The 17975-nt window shown below is 30.8% G+C and overlaps 2 protein-coding genes across 4 annotated transcripts; both read left to right on the forward strand.

Annotated features, from left to right (window-relative positions):
• Window positions 1-607: 607 nt before the first annotated feature.
• LOC109594756 (V-type proton ATPase 16 kDa proteolipid subunit c) lies at window positions 608-9351 on the forward strand. Its single transcript, XM_020009997.2, has 3 exons — window positions 608-789; window positions 5473-5662; window positions 7925-9351. The coding sequence occupies exons 1-3, from the start codon at window positions 705-707 to the stop codon at window positions 8130-8132; spliced, it is 483 nt and encodes a 160-aa protein (XP_019865556.1). The 5' UTR covers window positions 608-704; the 3' UTR covers window positions 8133-9351.
• A 2589-nt stretch (window positions 9352-11940) lies between these two features.
• On the forward strand, window positions 11941-16400 carry LOC109594735 (ethanolamine kinase). Of its 3 annotated transcripts, none has more exons than XM_020009972.2 (7): window positions 11941-12352; window positions 12621-12892; window positions 13519-13649; window positions 13937-14209; window positions 15485-15711; window positions 15946-16165; window positions 16220-16400. In XM_020009972.2, exons 2-7 carry the CDS (start codon window positions 12776-12778, stop codon window positions 16299-16301), a joined length of 1050 nt encoding a protein of 349 aa, XP_019865531.1. In that variant the 5' UTR covers window positions 11941-12352; window positions 12621-12775; the 3' UTR covers window positions 16302-16400. The 3 variants fall into 3 exon arrangements, with proteins under 3 accessions (XP_019865531.1, XP_019865532.1, XP_019865533.1); XM_020009973.2 differs by having other exon boundaries at window positions 11941-12261; XM_020009974.2 differs by having other exon boundaries at window positions 11941-12196.
• The last annotated feature ends 1575 nt before the right edge of the window (window positions 16401-17975 follow it).

The following is a 17975-nucleotide window of genomic DNA, read 5'->3' on the forward strand; positions in this document are numbered from 1 at the left end:
TAAACAAAACCATTTTCTACGATAAATGTCCAATTAACGTCCAAACTTATTTACTTTCTCATAATGATAATACCGGACGTCATGTGCTTACAAATTAAGTGTGAGTTCCAACAACACAAAATTTTAAATCAATTTGCATGTTGACACTTTATTACAAATGATCAATAATCATTAATTTACAACGAATTAAACGAGTTAATTACAGATTTAATCGATAAATTTTTAACTGACGAGAACCGCTTCAAATTTCGCGCGCTTTTGTCTCGTGATGACGTTACGAAATCGGTAGTCAGTACACGAACGAAATTCGTACATTTTTCAAAACCAATAAATAAATGAATAAAATACGACCGTGTAAATTAAACTAATGATAAACGGAGACGTTTTACGTAAAGATTTTCCAAAATGTCGCCCCAAATCCGATTTAGCAAAGTGTCTCGGGACTCGAAGTCAAAATGACATCACCAAATTATCGGCGACGGACCACTCCCATTGGTCGCGTTTCGTCCTTAAACTTAAATCGCACCAATAGCGCGGCTCGAAATTTCCATACTCCACCTGAAAATTTCTTATCGTCATATGACCCATTCTTGCTGGTGGCAGTGTGTAGGCCATATTTGTCAGTGGGTTCGCTGGTTCCGCAGAGTGTTGTGCACTTTTTAGTCAGTTCTGACCTGTAAATACTCCCTCAGACAAATAGCAAAATGGCTGGAGAACTTAGCGTAACAAATCCCGTCTACGGACCATTCTTTGGAGTTATGGGGGCAGCGTCAGCTATTATTTTCAGTTGTAAGTAAAACCGTGCTCGACTTGACGAATTATCGATTTTTGTTGAATGACCGCCGCTTTTCGTTGCCGTTTTCGAATTATCGTACGGCTCGCGATTTTCTATGCTTTATTTAGGGTTTCGATGAACGTAAACTTCGGGAATATTAAATATAGGCGCTGTTTAAAGGTATAGTTAGAATTAAGCTGTCATGGGCGTAGCGCGGGTCATATGCCAAGTTTTTGCGACAATATCGTCTTAATTATAAATTAGTACGAACAGTAACACGACTACTTACTAAAATTATGTACGTGTTTGCAGAATTTTAATTATTGTAATGTTTAATGACCCACTTAATGTAGTCACATGCTTTGACAGACCCACCCGATCACCGGTAAAATACACGAAGTTTTTAATTTATTTCAATTACAAACTAATCCATTTTAAGCTTATTAAGATTGTCATGCATTCTACTACATGTTAATGCCCTTTGTTTTATTCTAGTTGTCATTAATAAGACACAGAAAATTAGTTTTTCAGTCTTGTGATCTCCAATTGGATTGGACAATAACTTTCTACTGTACTAAAGTCTATTTAACACCTTTAATTTCTTTGAACCATCCAAATCCATAACGATTTAAAGGAGGGACATAAATGTGTAAAAAAATGCACTTTATTTGTTGTAGTTTTGGGTGTAGTATAACCACCTGAGACGCATGTGACTCTCAAGGTTCCACAATAATTGAATCACATGAACTTGCTCTCTTTGGATCAGTTTTAACTTACTGGAATCAAATAAATTATCTAAAACAACCATTTTAATACGAATGTCTCTTCTTATCAGTTTTATTATTTGAATTTTAACCGCAGCAAGTTGATTAAATCATTTGTACACCTCATCATAAAACAAAAAATGATGTTTTATGCCCCAATGTAAGTTAATATTCGTTTTAAAGGTAAAACCTGTTGACAATGGATATAGTGAATTTCTTGAATGTGCAATAAAAGATGTTTTTTCAGGGTGTTGTTTTTTGCACGTGACGAATTATCACCTTATCATATGCGACAGCAGTTCATCATGTGATAATCTTTACACAATGTACCATGTGATTGTCTTGATATCTCACAAATTTAATTTTTTGTTTAATTCAATTATAGTCAACAATTCAGAATTCAACCAATGTTCAAAATGGAAACTAAACCATCAGTTATTAAATTCAAATCACGTGAATGTTGGTTATTAGAACTAAACATCAAGGTTGAATGCTCCTTTTGCAATCTTATTTTGTAATTGCCCTCTGATTTCCACCCTTCTTAAGTTTAAAGTTTAATGTCTATTTTTTGTTTAATCAGAGCTTTAGATAAATAATATTTGCAGTAGAATAATATTAATAAAGCTTCGTACGTTTATTTTATTAATATTATCTGAAGTCATTAAGTACGTCAATACTGTTTTGCTAGAAAAGTCGATATAATGGCTAATAAAGTGCTTTATTTTGTGTTTAATAATATTGGCACATTGTTTACTGTTATCAGTACCAGTAGTAAAACAACTGGCAATCCTATAAGAATCACACTAGCTTTAGACTAACCAAATCAAGCTGGTGCAGTTCTTAAATGTGACTAAAATCGTGTTAGACTGAATTATCGATTTGCTTCGAAGTGCCGCTTTTGGTGGTCTTATTTCGAATTGTCGAGCAGTTGTGGGTCCCAAAGGGTTTTTCTTTTTATTCGAAAATTCATATTGATTAGAACAACTTATCTAGAGTGGTCTCGTATTATTTTATGGGTGTTGTTTTCCACGTGACACATTATCACCTTATCTTTAGATCAGAATCATATGGTTGTACTTTTTCCCCATTGTAAAACGTACACGGTAGATACCTGTGCACAATTTAATGTGTGGAATATATTTAGGTTTTTGTACACAATCGATAAATCACATTATAATATCCTGGATGATTGATAGTGTTACCCAAAAATACATCAGATTCATTTAGTTACTGTTATGAAATTATTGTAGCGTTCATTCTAATCTAAAAGTCATCTTTACGAGTAGATTTTTTTCTTGCTCAAGTTAAGTTCACTGTTGTTTATGTTTTCCATAATAAATAATTGATTTTTAAACCTGTTACGGTCGTCGGTTTTATTTTAATACCAAGGTTACACCTTTAATTTGATGTATCTCCCATTTTCCTACGTAATCAATCAAATAAGTCAACAATTTTAAATTGTCAAGGTACGTTTTCTGGGTGCTGTGGCTTGTCAGCTTCCCATCAAGCGAGAACGAAACAAAACAAAGCAACACGACCCGTGAACTATATCGACGAATTGGAAAAATACTTTGGCACCCGTCAATTGTTAAATTTGATTTCGCTACGTCCCCGACGCACGCCCCTGTCTCAGCGGAACGTCATCGTCGGCCCGGTCCACGGCGGTGGACACCTTCGCCGTCGCGGCGTCACACCCGACAATTGACGTCCGCCGATCTCTACCCGGTCTTCGCACACACATATTTGTTTGTCTCTGTGCGGAGACGACGACGGCCGTTAGTCACGGATGCCAAAAAACGCCGGCGTCTGCCAACTGCCAACCTGTTACCAAATGGGTTTTTGATCGTGCGGACGTCTGACCTTTCGTCGTTGCAGATTGTGATTTGGACGCACGTAATGCTGTTCAATTAACGGGTTACGGTCAATCGGAATATGGTAATCGCCAATGTCAGACTTGGTGTGTGAATCATGTGATTGGAGGCAAGGGGGAATTCCGCCGACATTGGACGGCACGCAGTGGGAATCGCGTCAAACCACTTTTATTCTGTATTCATTGCAATATTTATAAATTTGTTGGTAATGGCAGCACGGGGTTTTTGTCGTATTAGTTTTTTGCTTAACTGATTCAACGTTTTTAAATCGTATAGATTTACAACACAGTTTTTAAGCTTTGTTCTAGAAGATTTTAAGTGCATAAAATGATTTAAAATTTATGTTTGTTTTCACATCAGAATTTTTAAATTAAAAGCTAGATAGTAAATTAAAAGAACTAAAAATATTAACATAAATCAAAAAGAAATATAATTATTAATGATTGTTTTAATATATTGGATATGTTCAACTTGAAAAGGTAAAATTTAGAAACTGAATCACACTTAAACTAACTTAAAAATCTAATTTTTTTGTTTGTTTTTGTACTACAAATTCTTTAAAAATGAAACAATTATAAAGTATTTTCTATTCTATTTCTATGAAAATTAATGGCAATGAAAATATGCTGTAGAAATATATAAAATAATAAAAATTCTAAGAATCAAATGATTAAAAAGTCTTAAATTAGTGAAAAACATAAAAATCATGGGAAAGGCATTTAATTATTAATTGTTTCAATATATTGGGTATAACAACTTGTGAAGATAAATTTAGACATTGAATCACACTTAAAGTAACTTTACATTCTAAAAATTTTATTTGTTTTTGTAATAGAATTTTTTTAAAAATTGAAACAATCATAAACAAGTATTTTATAAACTTAAATTTCTAAAAAAATAATTAACAATGAAAATATGCTTTAAAAAGTTAAATTTAATAAAATTGATCAATATCAAGTGTATAATTAAATAAAAAATATGAAAAGTAATGAGTTCTTATAAAATAATGAATATTGTCAAAATAAAATGTCCAAAAAGTCTTAAATTAAAGAAAAATATAAAAATCATGAGAAAGACATTTAATTATTAATAATTGTTTCAATATATTGGATATAACAACTTGAAAAGGTAAAATTTAGACATTGAATCATACTTAAACTAACTTTAAATTCTAAAAATTTTATTTGTTTTTGTACTAGAATTTTTTTAAAAATTGAAACAATCATAAACAAGTATTTTATAGTATTAAATTTCTAAGAAAAAATAATTGATAATGAAAATATGCTGTAAAAAAGTTAAATTTAATAAAATTGACCAACATCAAGAGTATAATTAAATAAGGAATATGTAAAGTAATGTGACCTTATAAAATAATGAATATTGTCAAAATCAAATGATCAAAAAGTCTTAAATTAACGAAAAATATAACAATTATGATAAAAGCATTTAATTGTTTATAATTGTTTCAATATATTGGATATAACAACTTGGAAAGGTAAAATTTAGACATTAAAATTCTAAAATTTATATTTGTTTTTGTACTAGAAATTTTTTAAAAAATGAAAATATAATTAAATATGAAATATGTAAAGTAAGATATTCGTACAAAATAATGAAAATAATAAAAATCAAATATTGAACAACTTGAAAGGGTAAAACGTAGAAATTTATTCGCTAAAAAAAAATAAATTTTATGTATTTCGTGACTAACAGAAAATGGTAGTAAAATTTAAAAAAAAATGTGTTTGGCGATGACCCCTTTGCTTTAACGATCGAGCCCTAGTTGCTACATGCTCTCCACAACTTTGATCGTTTGCGAGCAAATATTTCGGTGGCTAGAAAAATAAACACTCCTCGTAATTATGTCGATATAAACAAACATGGTCTGCGTTAAATCGACCGTCTGTAATTTTAAAATACACACACACTCACACAATTTTTGATTTACTGTAATATCGACTCTTGATATTCTCAAGCGTTTAATTTGATAAATACATTTGAGCCCAGTTAATATTTGTGTATGTAAATAATCAAATAATTAATGTGTGCATCATTTTTTCAGCGCTGGGTGCCGCCTATGGAACGGCAAAATCCGGCACAGGTATTGCCGCCATGTCCGTGATGAGGCCCGAACTGATCATGAAGTCCATCATTCCCGTTGTCATGGCTGGTATCATCGCCATTTACGGTCTGGTCATAGCCGTACTGATCGCCGGAAGTCTTAAAGGACCCAGTGACTATTCCCTGTACAAGTGAGTCCGCCGTCGTGGCCCATCGTCGTTCACAAGTTGATAACGGCGTGACTAACGTTCAATTTTATCGCGGGGATGTCCTCCGAATTATAAATATTCGCCTTTATCAGTTTTGTACTAATCTGTTTTGAGTTTGAGTGTTGAATTAACCAGCAATTAAGATCTGTTTCGGCGACATTATTATTAGATAAAGTTTAATTGTGTGACAGATAATCGACGTCTATTCCACGTTGCTAATTGGATGACCATGAGTTTTGTCGGCGCAGCGGAAACCATATCTGAAACAATGTAATTTGTCTATTCCTACAAAAATTATTTTAGCAGAAAAAGCTGTTTTTGTGTGTAAATTGAGGTACAGGCAAATTGACAATGTTGTCAATAATCTGTATTTATCTGTAGGCACAGTTCAATTTTTAACACTAGATTTTCGCAGAAATTTTATACTTTTTTAGGTTTACCTCCTTTTTTGAAATATCCACCAATTTGCATAAATATTAAATTGGTGTAAGTTAAAGAACTTTCAATCTGTAGAAATAGTATTATTCATGGAAATTTCCCGTTTTTTATCGACGAACAAAGATAGGCAAACCTACGACGTCATAACTGATATTGTGATGATGAGTACTTTAATATAGAAAGTTAATTTTTCCTTTCTATTTTTGAAGAGAATCCTTTCACTACTTGATTAAATAGAGGATTCTTTTACCAATATTTGGAACCCAAAATTAATTTTTGTCTTCTATTTTTGAGGCATTACGAATCGTACAAAAATGGTCAATAAAATATTTTCAGTACTTAATTGTATTCAGGTTTCTTTCAGAAATATTTGGAACTCAGAATTATTTTTGAAGTATTAAAAATCACAGAAATATGACCATTAAAATCTTTTCAATACTTGCTTGTATAGAGGATCCTTTTATTAATATTTGGAACCCAGAGTAAATTTTTGTTTTTTATTTTCCAGTGATTACAAATTACAGAAAAATGACAATTAAAATCTTTTCAATATTTAATTGTAGAGAGGTTCCTGTTACCAATATTTGGAATCCAGAATTAATTTTTCTCTTCTATTTTTGAAGGATTAAAATCTCATTGAAAAATGACTAATAGAAGTTTTTCACTATTAGATTGTGTAGAGGATCCTTTTAATAATATTTGAACTTATGAAGGTTTGAAACCCATAGAAAAATGACCAATAAAATATTTTCAGTACTTGCTTGCATAGAGCATTCTTTTACGAATATTTAGAATACAGAATAAATTTTTCTCTTCTATTTTTGAAGGATTAAAATTACAGAAAAGTGACTAATAAAATCTTTTCTATACTTGATTGAACAGAAGATTCTTTTACAAATATTTAGGACCCAGAATTAATTTTTGCTTTTTCTTTTTGAAGGATTATAAAACAGAAAAATGACTATTTAAATCTGTTCAGTATTTGCTTTTATAGAGGATCGTTTTAAGAATATTTGGAACCCAGAATAATTTTTTTTCTATTTTTGAGATTTAAAATCATAGAAAAGTGACCAATAAAATCTTTTCAGTATTTGTTTGTATAGAAGCAACCTACAATTAATGCTTCTCCTATTTTTGAAGAATTGTGAGTCATAGAAAAGAATCCTTTCAGTACTTGATTATTTAGAGGATTCCTTTACAAATATTTAGGAATATGGAATAGTTCTGTTCTAAATGATAAATAAAATAAGAAAATCAATAAAATTTTCAAATTTTACTGTAGAAATAGTTACTTTTACCTGTGTGTTTTTGAGTAAATTATTATTTATTATAAATTTATTATTTATGTTCGTGGTCGTATCTTCACACGTTTTAAAAATAATGTAACAGTAGTTTATTGAGTGTAGAATCCGATTAGGCAAAAATGTAAAAATTATAGGTTGTAATATTTCTATGCTAATGAATGAATGACTCATATATTTATTATTCTATTTTATATGAAAAACATATAATTGCTCAAAAACATAGTTTCTATTATCGATTTTAATGGCACAGTTATTCATACAAGGTTTTAATGAATGTCCATTATTATATTATTAATTACCTTTTTAATGTTAGTAAATATTAAAGAGAATTGTTTGCAATTTGTTACAAATCTGGAAAGCAATTTGAATTACAAGCACATTAACAAAACTAAATGTTATTCAAATTATTATGAACTTGTACCGATTTGAGGGGCAAAAACAAAAATAAATAAACGTGATAGATGTATATGATATTAACAAAAACGTGTGTGAAAATTTGCAGCGGATTCGTGCATTTGGGAGCTGGTCTCGCTGTAGGATTCTCAGGATTGGCGGCCGGCTTCGCAATCGGCATCGTGGGAGATGCGGGCGTGAGAGGTACAGCACAACAGCCCCGTCTCTTCGTCGGTATGATCCTGATCCTCATTTTCGCCGAAGTATTGGGTCTATACGGTCTGATCGTGGCCATCTACCTCTACACTAAGAATTAAGTTCATCCCCCAAATCCCCCCGCGCTCCCGCCCCGTTTTACGTCCGTGTTTGAGCGGATCAACAAACTCCCCCCGATCATTTTGTTTTAATGTTTAAATGTAAAAAATGATTGTAAAAAATTGTAAGCCATAGTGAAAGTGACTGGTGGAAAATGTGGTGTAAATATTTAATTATGATGGGACTTGTATTCTGCTCAATACGGGTGCTATCATTGTAAATAATTTTAGCAGGTTTTAACGCATGCCGTCATTTTCATGAAGGATTACTTCTTAATAAATTAATTGTATAGTTATTTGTAGTTCATAGGTTACTTTATTTCATCTACCTATTATCAGGCTGTATTTAAGCCCAAAAATATTTAATAAAGTTACAAACAGTAGCACAATTATCTTTAATTTCACAAAATTTTTATTATGTCTATTTTAATCATCCACAGCTGTTAGTAATTAAGGTTTTATTTTGTAATTTCCGAATTTATTCATTCGACATATCACTACAGAATAATTTAATTTTTATGTTCCCATTGTCATATGTTACAGTTAATGTTGCTCACGTCATTCACTATTGTGTATGTGTTAGTCGCAAGAAACAAACAAACTAAAACATTGTGCTATGTTCTTAAACATAATGTAACCCTTCCATATAAATTATCCCCCGACAATGATTTCTCGTTAATATAAGTTGAGAAAAATCAAGTCGCATTGTTGTAAATATGACAACATATATGTATTGATGGTTTGGTGTCAACAGTTCTACGTGTTAGCCTTCTCTGTAGTCTAGCTTTGATAGAGAACTCCGCTGCAGGCCAAACTGTCTATAACCCCTGTCTATATGTAAGGCTCTGATATCTGCAGCTGAGTTCTAAATACGTATCATAAGAATGTTATAGTATTCCTCCTTTTTATTTGAATTAGACATAATTTAACAATCATGTATGCAGCACACTTAAGGCTTGTACCGGGAGTTGCGTCTGTCGATGTCTGTTCCGATTTCGACTTAGCGTCTTTCCTTGACTGCCTGTTAAACTGTTAACACGTTCACGTGTGCCCGACGATTCAATTCATTCATTTGCGATGTAACTATTGCGAACAGGTGCAACTCCCCAATTGTTGTAGAGTATTATTACATATTGTAGAAAGGTTCTGTTGTAAGAGGGAACAGCAAAATTCTGTTAAAATAAATAATTTGTACATTCCATTACAATTTCTGTTTTATCAATTTTGTTTTCTTTTCTGTCTGTCTGCATTGTGTTTTCTTTGTTTTGCTTTCGTTATTCAAATTTCGTTGTTTGTGTACAAAATTAGATCTTTTTTTTTTTTTGTTTTTGGTTTTTCATTGATTTATAGTGTGTAATATCGATTTTTGCCAACATGGCCTATTGCCTATGTCAAGTTAATTAAAATACTGTAGATTTTTCAAAAGTCAGTATGTAGTTCGAAATATACGGCTAATATGATTTTTGTCTTTATGAGAATACAACATATTTTGTTAATGTTAAAACTGTTTATTTTGTACCTTGTTCTCCACATTATCTCTACAAACTATAGAACTACATTTTAAAAATATTATGTTGGGAACCCAAATTAAATTATTCATTTAAGTCAACTCTATCCAACATCAAAGGCTACCCATCTGTTTCACATCCAATTTTTAATAAATAAAATAAACGAATAGACTATAGGCAACTTGGACAGAGTTAACTTGAACTGAGATTTGAAACGAGTAAATTATACGTGTTTATCCAATGTAGCGAAAATTGTTTAATAGCAAGAAAATTAAAGTTAAAAGTCTATTGTGTACAGTGCAAATAAAATTTGAATATTTATGTAAGTATTTATCTACTATTAGAACAACAAATCAAGGTTGCGTACTGAACATGGTTGATTTTACACAGATAAGAGTGTGATTATTTTGTGAGAACTTGGAAAAATATACTGATGCAAAACGGAAAATTATAATTATGTAGTTGATTTAAATACCCCAGGTAATTAATTAAGTGAATCGAGTTTAAAACATTTTCGAAGGGAATTTATATGAGAGATTATATTTAAATTTAAGGTAAGCATTTATAATATGAACGAAATATTTACTACTTTTTTACCTTTACTTTTAATATTTTATTTTTTCTTATTAGATAAAAAATAATGTAAATTTTATCTAGTAACAAGTCATAAATATTAAATATATATTTTTAAATTCATATTATTTGAATTGCAAATTGTGAATATAAGTTAGTTTTGTCGATTTTAAGTTTTCAACGATTTAAAGCTTAAGTAACTTTAGACAAAATTTTACAAATATTTAAATTATTAAACAGAGGGATCGTCTCAGAAATAAATGAAGAGTGAAAGTTAAGGTTCACAGTTAATTTAGCTTCGTTAAAGCTAAATATAATTAGCCTGTTCATTAAAGTATTTTAAATATAATTCGTCTAATATATAGTGGTGGCCACAGAATAGTATTTACGTTTTGTATCACTATTTAACAATACTCATAATAATAAGAATTTATTCTTAATAGGATTTATATATAATCTTCAGTGAGAAAAAGAAATATTGCTCTCCAGAGAAGAGAAATTAATTAATATGAAATAATGTTTAAATATTGCTGATATCTTTAAAAACTTAAGATGCCTGCGATAAATTGATTTAAAATATGAAACAACACACTCAATTGAAAATACAATAAGAAAAACGCCTTTTATTGACTGAAAAATTAGAAAAATCAGTAAATGAATCATTCAAAGTCAATGTATTTAGTAGAACAATCAGACTTCGCCTCAATGAACAAAACATGCAATGATATATTTCAGTAAAGAAAGGATTGATAACAAAAAATATTTATTAATTATTTTCCAGAATTTAGGCGAAGGGTACTTTGAAGAGATGAATCCATCACTGGATTGGATCCCAGATACACTAATAAAACTTTGAAACAGGGCGGAGGACAAATTTTGGTTTGGTATTCCTTTCCTTGATATAATATAAGACCATTACAAAAAGTTATAAGCTAAATGGGCCGTTTCTTTTATAGATACATCCAAAGAGATGTAATGGAACCATTTGCTAACAATAATTTACCAGTTATGTGGATGTTTATGCATGATAAGAATACGAAGCATGCGTCAAAAGTTGTACAAAATTGGTTTAAAAATAATAATATTGAGATTTTCGATTGGCTAGCATAAGGTCCAGATCTGAGTACAATTGAAAACTCGTGAAACCACATGTAACCACTATTAAAACACAAAAAAGCATCTAAAATGATGCATTGTGGTTACTATTGAAGAGTAATGAAACATAATTCCGACTACTTATATTGCCTATATTTTGTTCAATCTTTGCCTTACGTTTACAGGTGGTTATAACGAACAAAGGTTACCCAACAAAATTTTATATGTTATATATAAATTATTTAACAAATCACATTTAGCATTTATTTTGTTTAATATTTAATTTAAGTGGAAAGATTTTGATTTAGGTGCAAATGAATAATAATAGAAGAATTTAGTGTAATTTTTTAAAGGTGTACCTTTCTTAAATAACATTAAGATAGTATATGTGCTATTTTTCTGGTCACTACAGTACATTATATATATATATTTTGCTTGAAATTTTATTTTTATGATAACATTAATAATAAACCATGTGCATGTGGAAAAATTTGGTGGGTAGGAAATAGCCAAAAAGTCAATAAGATTTTTAGATCCAGTGCTGATGAATCACATGTTTCATCTTAAACTTAACCCAGTTTTCCAAGGTTGCGATTATAATCAATACGATTTCCACTTGCGCCCTAGCTTTCCTCCAAAGCTGATAAAACCTCAGATGTCTTCTCCACATTGTAAAAATACGTTTTTTATAAATATTAGAAGGATTCAGTAGAACAGTTGTTGTTAGCACGTGTTTGATACCGGGCTGAGATTTTCATAGATCGAAATATTTCTGTCGACGGAATTTATAGGCAAAATCCGCCAACTGTATTATGAATGGAGTCAAATAAAAATCTATTTATAGAACTTCTATGGAATATACCGCATTTTCGTAGTATAACGTGAACGAAAGTGAGTGTCCAAGGTTTCATTTTTTTCCTTTGTATTTATTGTTGTAGAACCTATCGAACTATGAAGTGAGTATGTGTGGCAGAAAAATGGAAGTAACAATGACTTTTTAATGTTCCACAAGTTGAAATTCGTTGATTGTGTGTTTTTACGTCGGAGGTTAGCATTTAAATAACCATCTCACGTGTAGTCAAATGAGTTAAAACAAAACCACTTACAAGGGACGACTCAATTTTTAATATCTACAAATCTTACAACAATGATTCACTACGAGATTATCTTAAACAATTTCACAAGAATTGTACGAGATAAAAATACTTGATAGCTGTATTTCGACACGTCCTTTTATTAAAAAAAATATTCAACCACCGTTGAAACCAGTTCGAGCAAACCCGCTCGATAAATAAAAATTCTCCCCCATTTCCAGGTCAGGATCGGAGGCCCGTATCAGTCCCGCATTGGAGAAATGTGTCTACATCCGCACCGTCCATTCAAACAAATTGAACGCCTTATCTGTTGCATGTAAATTGTAAACAGCGAAACAGTCGTGTCGAAACTTTGAACGAGGCGAACACGTACAACATGGACTGTGTTCCGCACGTTAGCATAACCGTTGATGGGGATGAAATCGAACAGGGGGCCGGGGAGATTCTGCAAGTTTTGAGGCCGCAGTGGAAAAAATGTGATATTAAATTTAAGGTAAGATTTATCAAATTGGTTATGGTTATTTATTTATTTTAATAATTTATTTTAATAATTTTCGAACTAATGTGAATTTTATCATGAACATTTTTGTTTGTGAGATGTTTAATGTTTAATTATTTCCAATTTTCTGTTTACGTAATCAACCACAATAATAATTACCTGAGCCATTTATTTATGTTTAACAGTCAATTTTAATTTAAACAATTTTTTTTTAATTTATGTTTGATGAAGATTAATTTGGAAAGTGTGCTTATTTTATTTTGCACATTGTCTAAACGACCAGATTAGTTTTATTATTAGGGAAATATTTCATGGAATAATTATCATGTTCCATTGATGGAATATTTTTATTAATATAGTACAATTTTATTATTTAATCTTGCTTAATTATTATTGTTTAATCTGTCCAAACATATAATAAATAAAGATAATTAATTGCAAGCGGTCAAATACAATTTTTCTTTAAAAATGCATATACTGACTAAAATTATCTGTAAACAAGAACAACAATCACAAATTTTATGACTGGATATAACTTGCGTATTATATTGACTTATTAATGTTGTTTTTCTTGTGTACAGATCATTGAATGGAAGCCCGTGGAAAATGATATAAATTAGTTGTTGACAGACGGTCTGACCAACAAATTGGTGGGATGTAAACTGAAGGACGCATCAGATGAAGACACAGTTCTAATAAGGGTTTACGGCAATAAAACAGATCTTTTGATAGACAGAAAGGCTGAAAGTCGGTAAGTGAATTATCGAAGGTTACAAAGATCAATGTACTGTTGCAAAATAAATTAATCAACTGTAAGTATTTCACACATTTTCAATTCAAAAACATTTGTAAACGATTTGTCTTGTTAATATTAACAAATGAGGATGTGTATGATTTGTGTGTGAGGTCACAACAATCATATTATATTATCATAATGATATGATAACGCACTGAAACCAATAAATCACTTATTGAGGCCAAGAATGTTATAATATCCGTTTCTGAAAACACACAAGTTAATCCAATTTTATTTTTTAGGAACATAATTTTACTTAACAAAGTTGGTCTGGCCCCGGAACTCTACGCAACGTTCGATAATGGGTTAGCTTACAAATTCATTCCCGGCAGCACGTTAAAACCACACACGGTAACAGATCCAGTAATCTACAGATTAGTGGCAAAACGCATGGCCAATTTACATAGAGTACAAATTCCTGAAGAGACAATAAATCGACCCAGTTTGTGGACCAAGACTCAATCGTTCCTGGATCTGGTTCCAGAAATATTTTCAGATGCAAATAAACACAAAAAGTAAGATATTATTGATTGTTATCGCGAGGATTGGCAAGGTTAAACATAAGTGAAACAATAATTGTTTCGTTAGCGTTTAAATTGCATTGATTTTACGTCTGTAGTTACAGCTAACTTACATTACACGAGTCATAATTTAAATGACGCTGTTTACAATGTATAATATAATCATTGTAACAAATATTATGCAGATGGTACTGCGTACATTTTTTATTTTTTGTTGGACAAAATTATAGCAGCTTTTACATTGTAGTATTTTAATGATCTTTGTAGATTAAATCGATTATTTATTAGTGGTCCTAGCCAAACTGTACCATGTATTCTAAAAAAATATATATAATTCAGTCTTGCCAAGACCAAGAGAAACAAATAGACATTGTTCAAGGTTTACAGCTAGATAAGTCAATCATTTTCTGTGTTAATAAAAAAATTAGATAAACGGGGCAAGTGGTAGATACGAAAAATATTCAACCAGTTTGAAAAATAAGTGAAAAATTTTAATGTCAAAAAACAATCCATTCTTATCGTTAATACAAATTATAGCCAATCTGAAAGATATGGACTTTGCTAAAATTTAGTTTAAGGACTGTAGAGGGACGGGGTGTGTTTGGCTAGAGACCTGTAAAGAAAACCCTGGTCTCTATTAAGAATGTGGAGGCCCTATTTCAATTTGCTCAAGATCACTTTATATCGTCACTAAAAACACCATCACATAATGGTAATGGTAGTTTTTAGTGATGAGCTTACAGTAGTGACTTACTATAAGGGAAAAAATACACAAAACGTTTGTTATATCAACAGTGAAACAGGGTAGTAATTAAATTATGGCATGGAAATGTTTTTTTTTTTCTGGAGTAAATCTCCTTTATTGTAAAGAAGGACACAGGGACTAATTTATGTACAGAGATATGTTAAACAACATTTCCACATATGGAAGGTAACATGATAACAACCCCAAACACAAATACTAAATTGTGATGAATTGGTTAAAAGATCAGACTATCAATGTTTTACCTTGACAATCTAAACTTCAGACACCAACTTAAAAATTATATAAAATGATTATAATATTGGCATGCCATATATTCGTAAATTTTTAGTTAATAAAAATTCCTCTCAAAATTGAAGTTGCTATATTTGTCCAATTCAGAAAAATAAATGTACAACAAGATGTTAAATTAAACAGTTATGTCCATAATAATTATCATTTTAAAGAGTTGCTATAAAAATGACCACTACTGTAAAAGTTTGTAACAGAATATTTTTGTCTTTTAGATTTGAAGAAACAATCATGTCCAAAAAAAGAATCTCAGAGGAAGTACAGTATTTGAAAGAGGTTTTGGGAAAACTCCAAAGTCCAGTAGTTTTTGCTCACAACGATTTGCTTCTAGGAAATGTAATTTATACAGAGGAGAAAGGCACTGTCAATTTTATAGATTTTGAATATGCTGCACCAAATTATCAAGCTTTTGATATTGCCAATCACTTTGCTGAGTTCGCAGGTAATTATTTTAATCATAATAAATTTATTTTTCATAATTATTACATATCGTAACTAATAATTTATTGAGATGCTCTATATGTAGATAGTTATACCTTTGTCATAAGTAAATAAAAAACTGATTGTGGCTGATACGATATACAAAAATTGTTATCTTTATTATTCTTTCTACTTCGTCACTTAGTAAATTAAAAATTTTTATAATGATTATTAAAGATATTTGTATTTATTGTAGGAGTTGATGAGGTCGATTACTCAAAATACCCGAATAAAGAACTACAGTATGATTGGCTAACAACCTACCTCAAAGAATACAATAATCGAGTACCTTCAATTTCAGAGGTCGATAGACTTTATGTGCAAGTGAACCAATTTGCACTCATGGCCCACGTTTTTTGGGGCATCTGGTCGTTGTTGCAGGCCGAACATTCTGATATCGATTTTGATTTCATGGAGTAAGTGTGCACATTTTAAACAATGTCAGTTATTTATGACCAAATTTTTTGCAGTTACGGTGCGTTGAGGTTCAACGAATATTTGAAGAGGAAGGAAGAATTTTTAGCTCTAAATCTTCCCAATGATATAGATTGAAATGTTGTGCATTTTGTTAAACAGTGTAAAATCTTATGATGTTACTAAGAAAAAATGTTTTATAGTATGATGAATATTACAATAAAAACTTAATATTTATTTCGTTTAATTTTATTTTTGTTATAAATGTTATACGAGCCTTCAGTGATTCATAATTCATTAATATTTCGTGAGAACCATTTACAGTTTACCGGTGATAAGACGTTTTACTGGTTTTGAACTTGTCACGCTTTTACGCCGCATAAATTTTTTATCAAAATTTAATAACGTTTTATAATAGATCCGTCCGTGTGGTTAACTCGGTTAATATTCCCGTCAAATTGTGAAATTATCGGAATTGTCACGCTTTTGGTGACCTATTTTTAAAATAACACTTTCGTGTCTACAATTTTCGGCTCACATAAATCAATTTCAGAAATTAGATGTTAAATTTATTGGCGATTGAATAGATATTTTCTGGTACTTTAAATTGATTAAATCCAATTAGGTTCAGAACGAACAAAAAAAAAACAAAAGATTAATTAATGTACTAAACACGTTTTAATATAAAAAAGTTGAGTTGAACGTTTAGGGGTTGATTAAAGCTCCCCAGTGACACACTGACCTTAAGTATAACGTGAAGTGTAAGTAAAGTGCGGTGTTGCGTGATTGGAGGCGGCAACGGTAACAGGTGTCGAGGTTTCGACCAGATCCACTCCTATCTTGTGCCGGTGCTCATCGTAACACCTTCGCACAAAATAAGAACTATTCCGCCTGCAACACCACGACGACAATCACCTCAATTTTTTCGCAGGTGAGTACAATTCGAATTGTAGTAAAACGTGGCAGTATAAGCATTGCATGCCGTCATTAAAATTTATTTTATTAGATTTCGCTGAATCGCGTGATCGCAGTGCTTCAGTATGATCAAAAAATATGTTAAATAAAAATGTTTGCTGGGTTATTAATTATGCTGTCGCTTCATCATTGCTCCCTTTTTAAAGAGGAGGATTTACATGAATAATTTTCAGCTTTTGAATTACTTCGTGCTTCATATTCACGCCCATTTTTTTATTTTATTGGAAAAAATTGTTAATATGTTAAATATTATTAATTACCCATTTAATTTTTTTCTAATATTTAACCATGTTTTTATTTTATTTTACATTTTGTGACGTTACAAATTGCGAATATTTTTTTCCTATATTATTGATAATTATTTTTATTTTAATATCAACTTTATTATTAACAAAATCTTTCATATAAATCATCTTATACAACACAAGTGCAATTCCATTTAATATATTACCCGATTGTATCAAACAAGAATTTAGGTCGGAAGCAAGTATATTACTAATTACATCTTAAATACTCGCACAATAGTCAATAAATTTATGGCTTGAGTTGAATTATAGTATCGATAAATCCATTCCTCCGATGACATATCGCCCGCATAAACGTCTTCGATACAATTCGTATCGATTCACTCCGAATTTATTACCCTTATAGTTCGAAGCTACAAAAATGCATATCAGTTTATTTTTTCAACCATCGCCAAACGTTATTTATGGTCTCGTGACATGATCTCACTAATTTTTTATATATTGGGGAAGGGCACACATGTATAGATATATTCGTAGCTTATAGACCCAGTAAAACTATTGATTCGATACAATTTTTGGATCGGCTTCTTTC

Source organism: Aethina tumida, chromosome 3 (genome assembly GCF_024364675.1).
Source record: "Aethina tumida isolate Nest 87 chromosome 3, icAetTumi1.1, whole genome shotgun sequence".
In the NCBI taxonomy this organism is placed as follows: domain Eukaryota; kingdom Metazoa; phylum Arthropoda; class Insecta; order Coleoptera; family Nitidulidae; genus Aethina; species Aethina tumida.

What these genes read in the sequence shown, in the direction of transcription:
- LOC109594756 (XM_020009997.2), top strand. Translation starts at nt 705, where the DNA reads ATGGCTGGAGAACTTAGCGTAACAAATCCCGTCTACGGACCATTCTTT. An exon ending in GTCAGCTATTATTTTCAGTT is followed by an intron (nt 790 to 5,472) that starts GTAAGTAAAACC and finishes TCATTTTTTCAG; the next exon opens with CGCTGGGTGCCGCCTATGGA. An exon ending in AGTGACTATTCCCTGTACAA is followed by an intron (nt 5,663 to 7,924) that starts GTGAGTCCGCCG and finishes GAAAATTTGCAG; the next exon opens with CGGATTCGTGCATTTGGGAG.
- LOC109594735 (XM_020009972.2), top strand. Translation starts at nt 12,776, where the DNA reads ATGGACTGTGTTCCGCACGTTAGCATAACCGTTGATGGGGATGAAATC. An exon ending in AATGTGATATTAAATTTAAG is followed by an intron (nt 12,893 to 13,518) that starts GTAAGATTTATC and finishes GATATAAATTAG; the next exon opens with TTGTTGACAGACGGTCTGAC. An exon ending in GATGCAAATAAACACAAAAA is followed by an intron (nt 14,210 to 15,484) that starts GTAAGATATTAT and finishes TTTGTCTTTTAG; the next exon opens with ATTTGAAGAAACAATCATGT.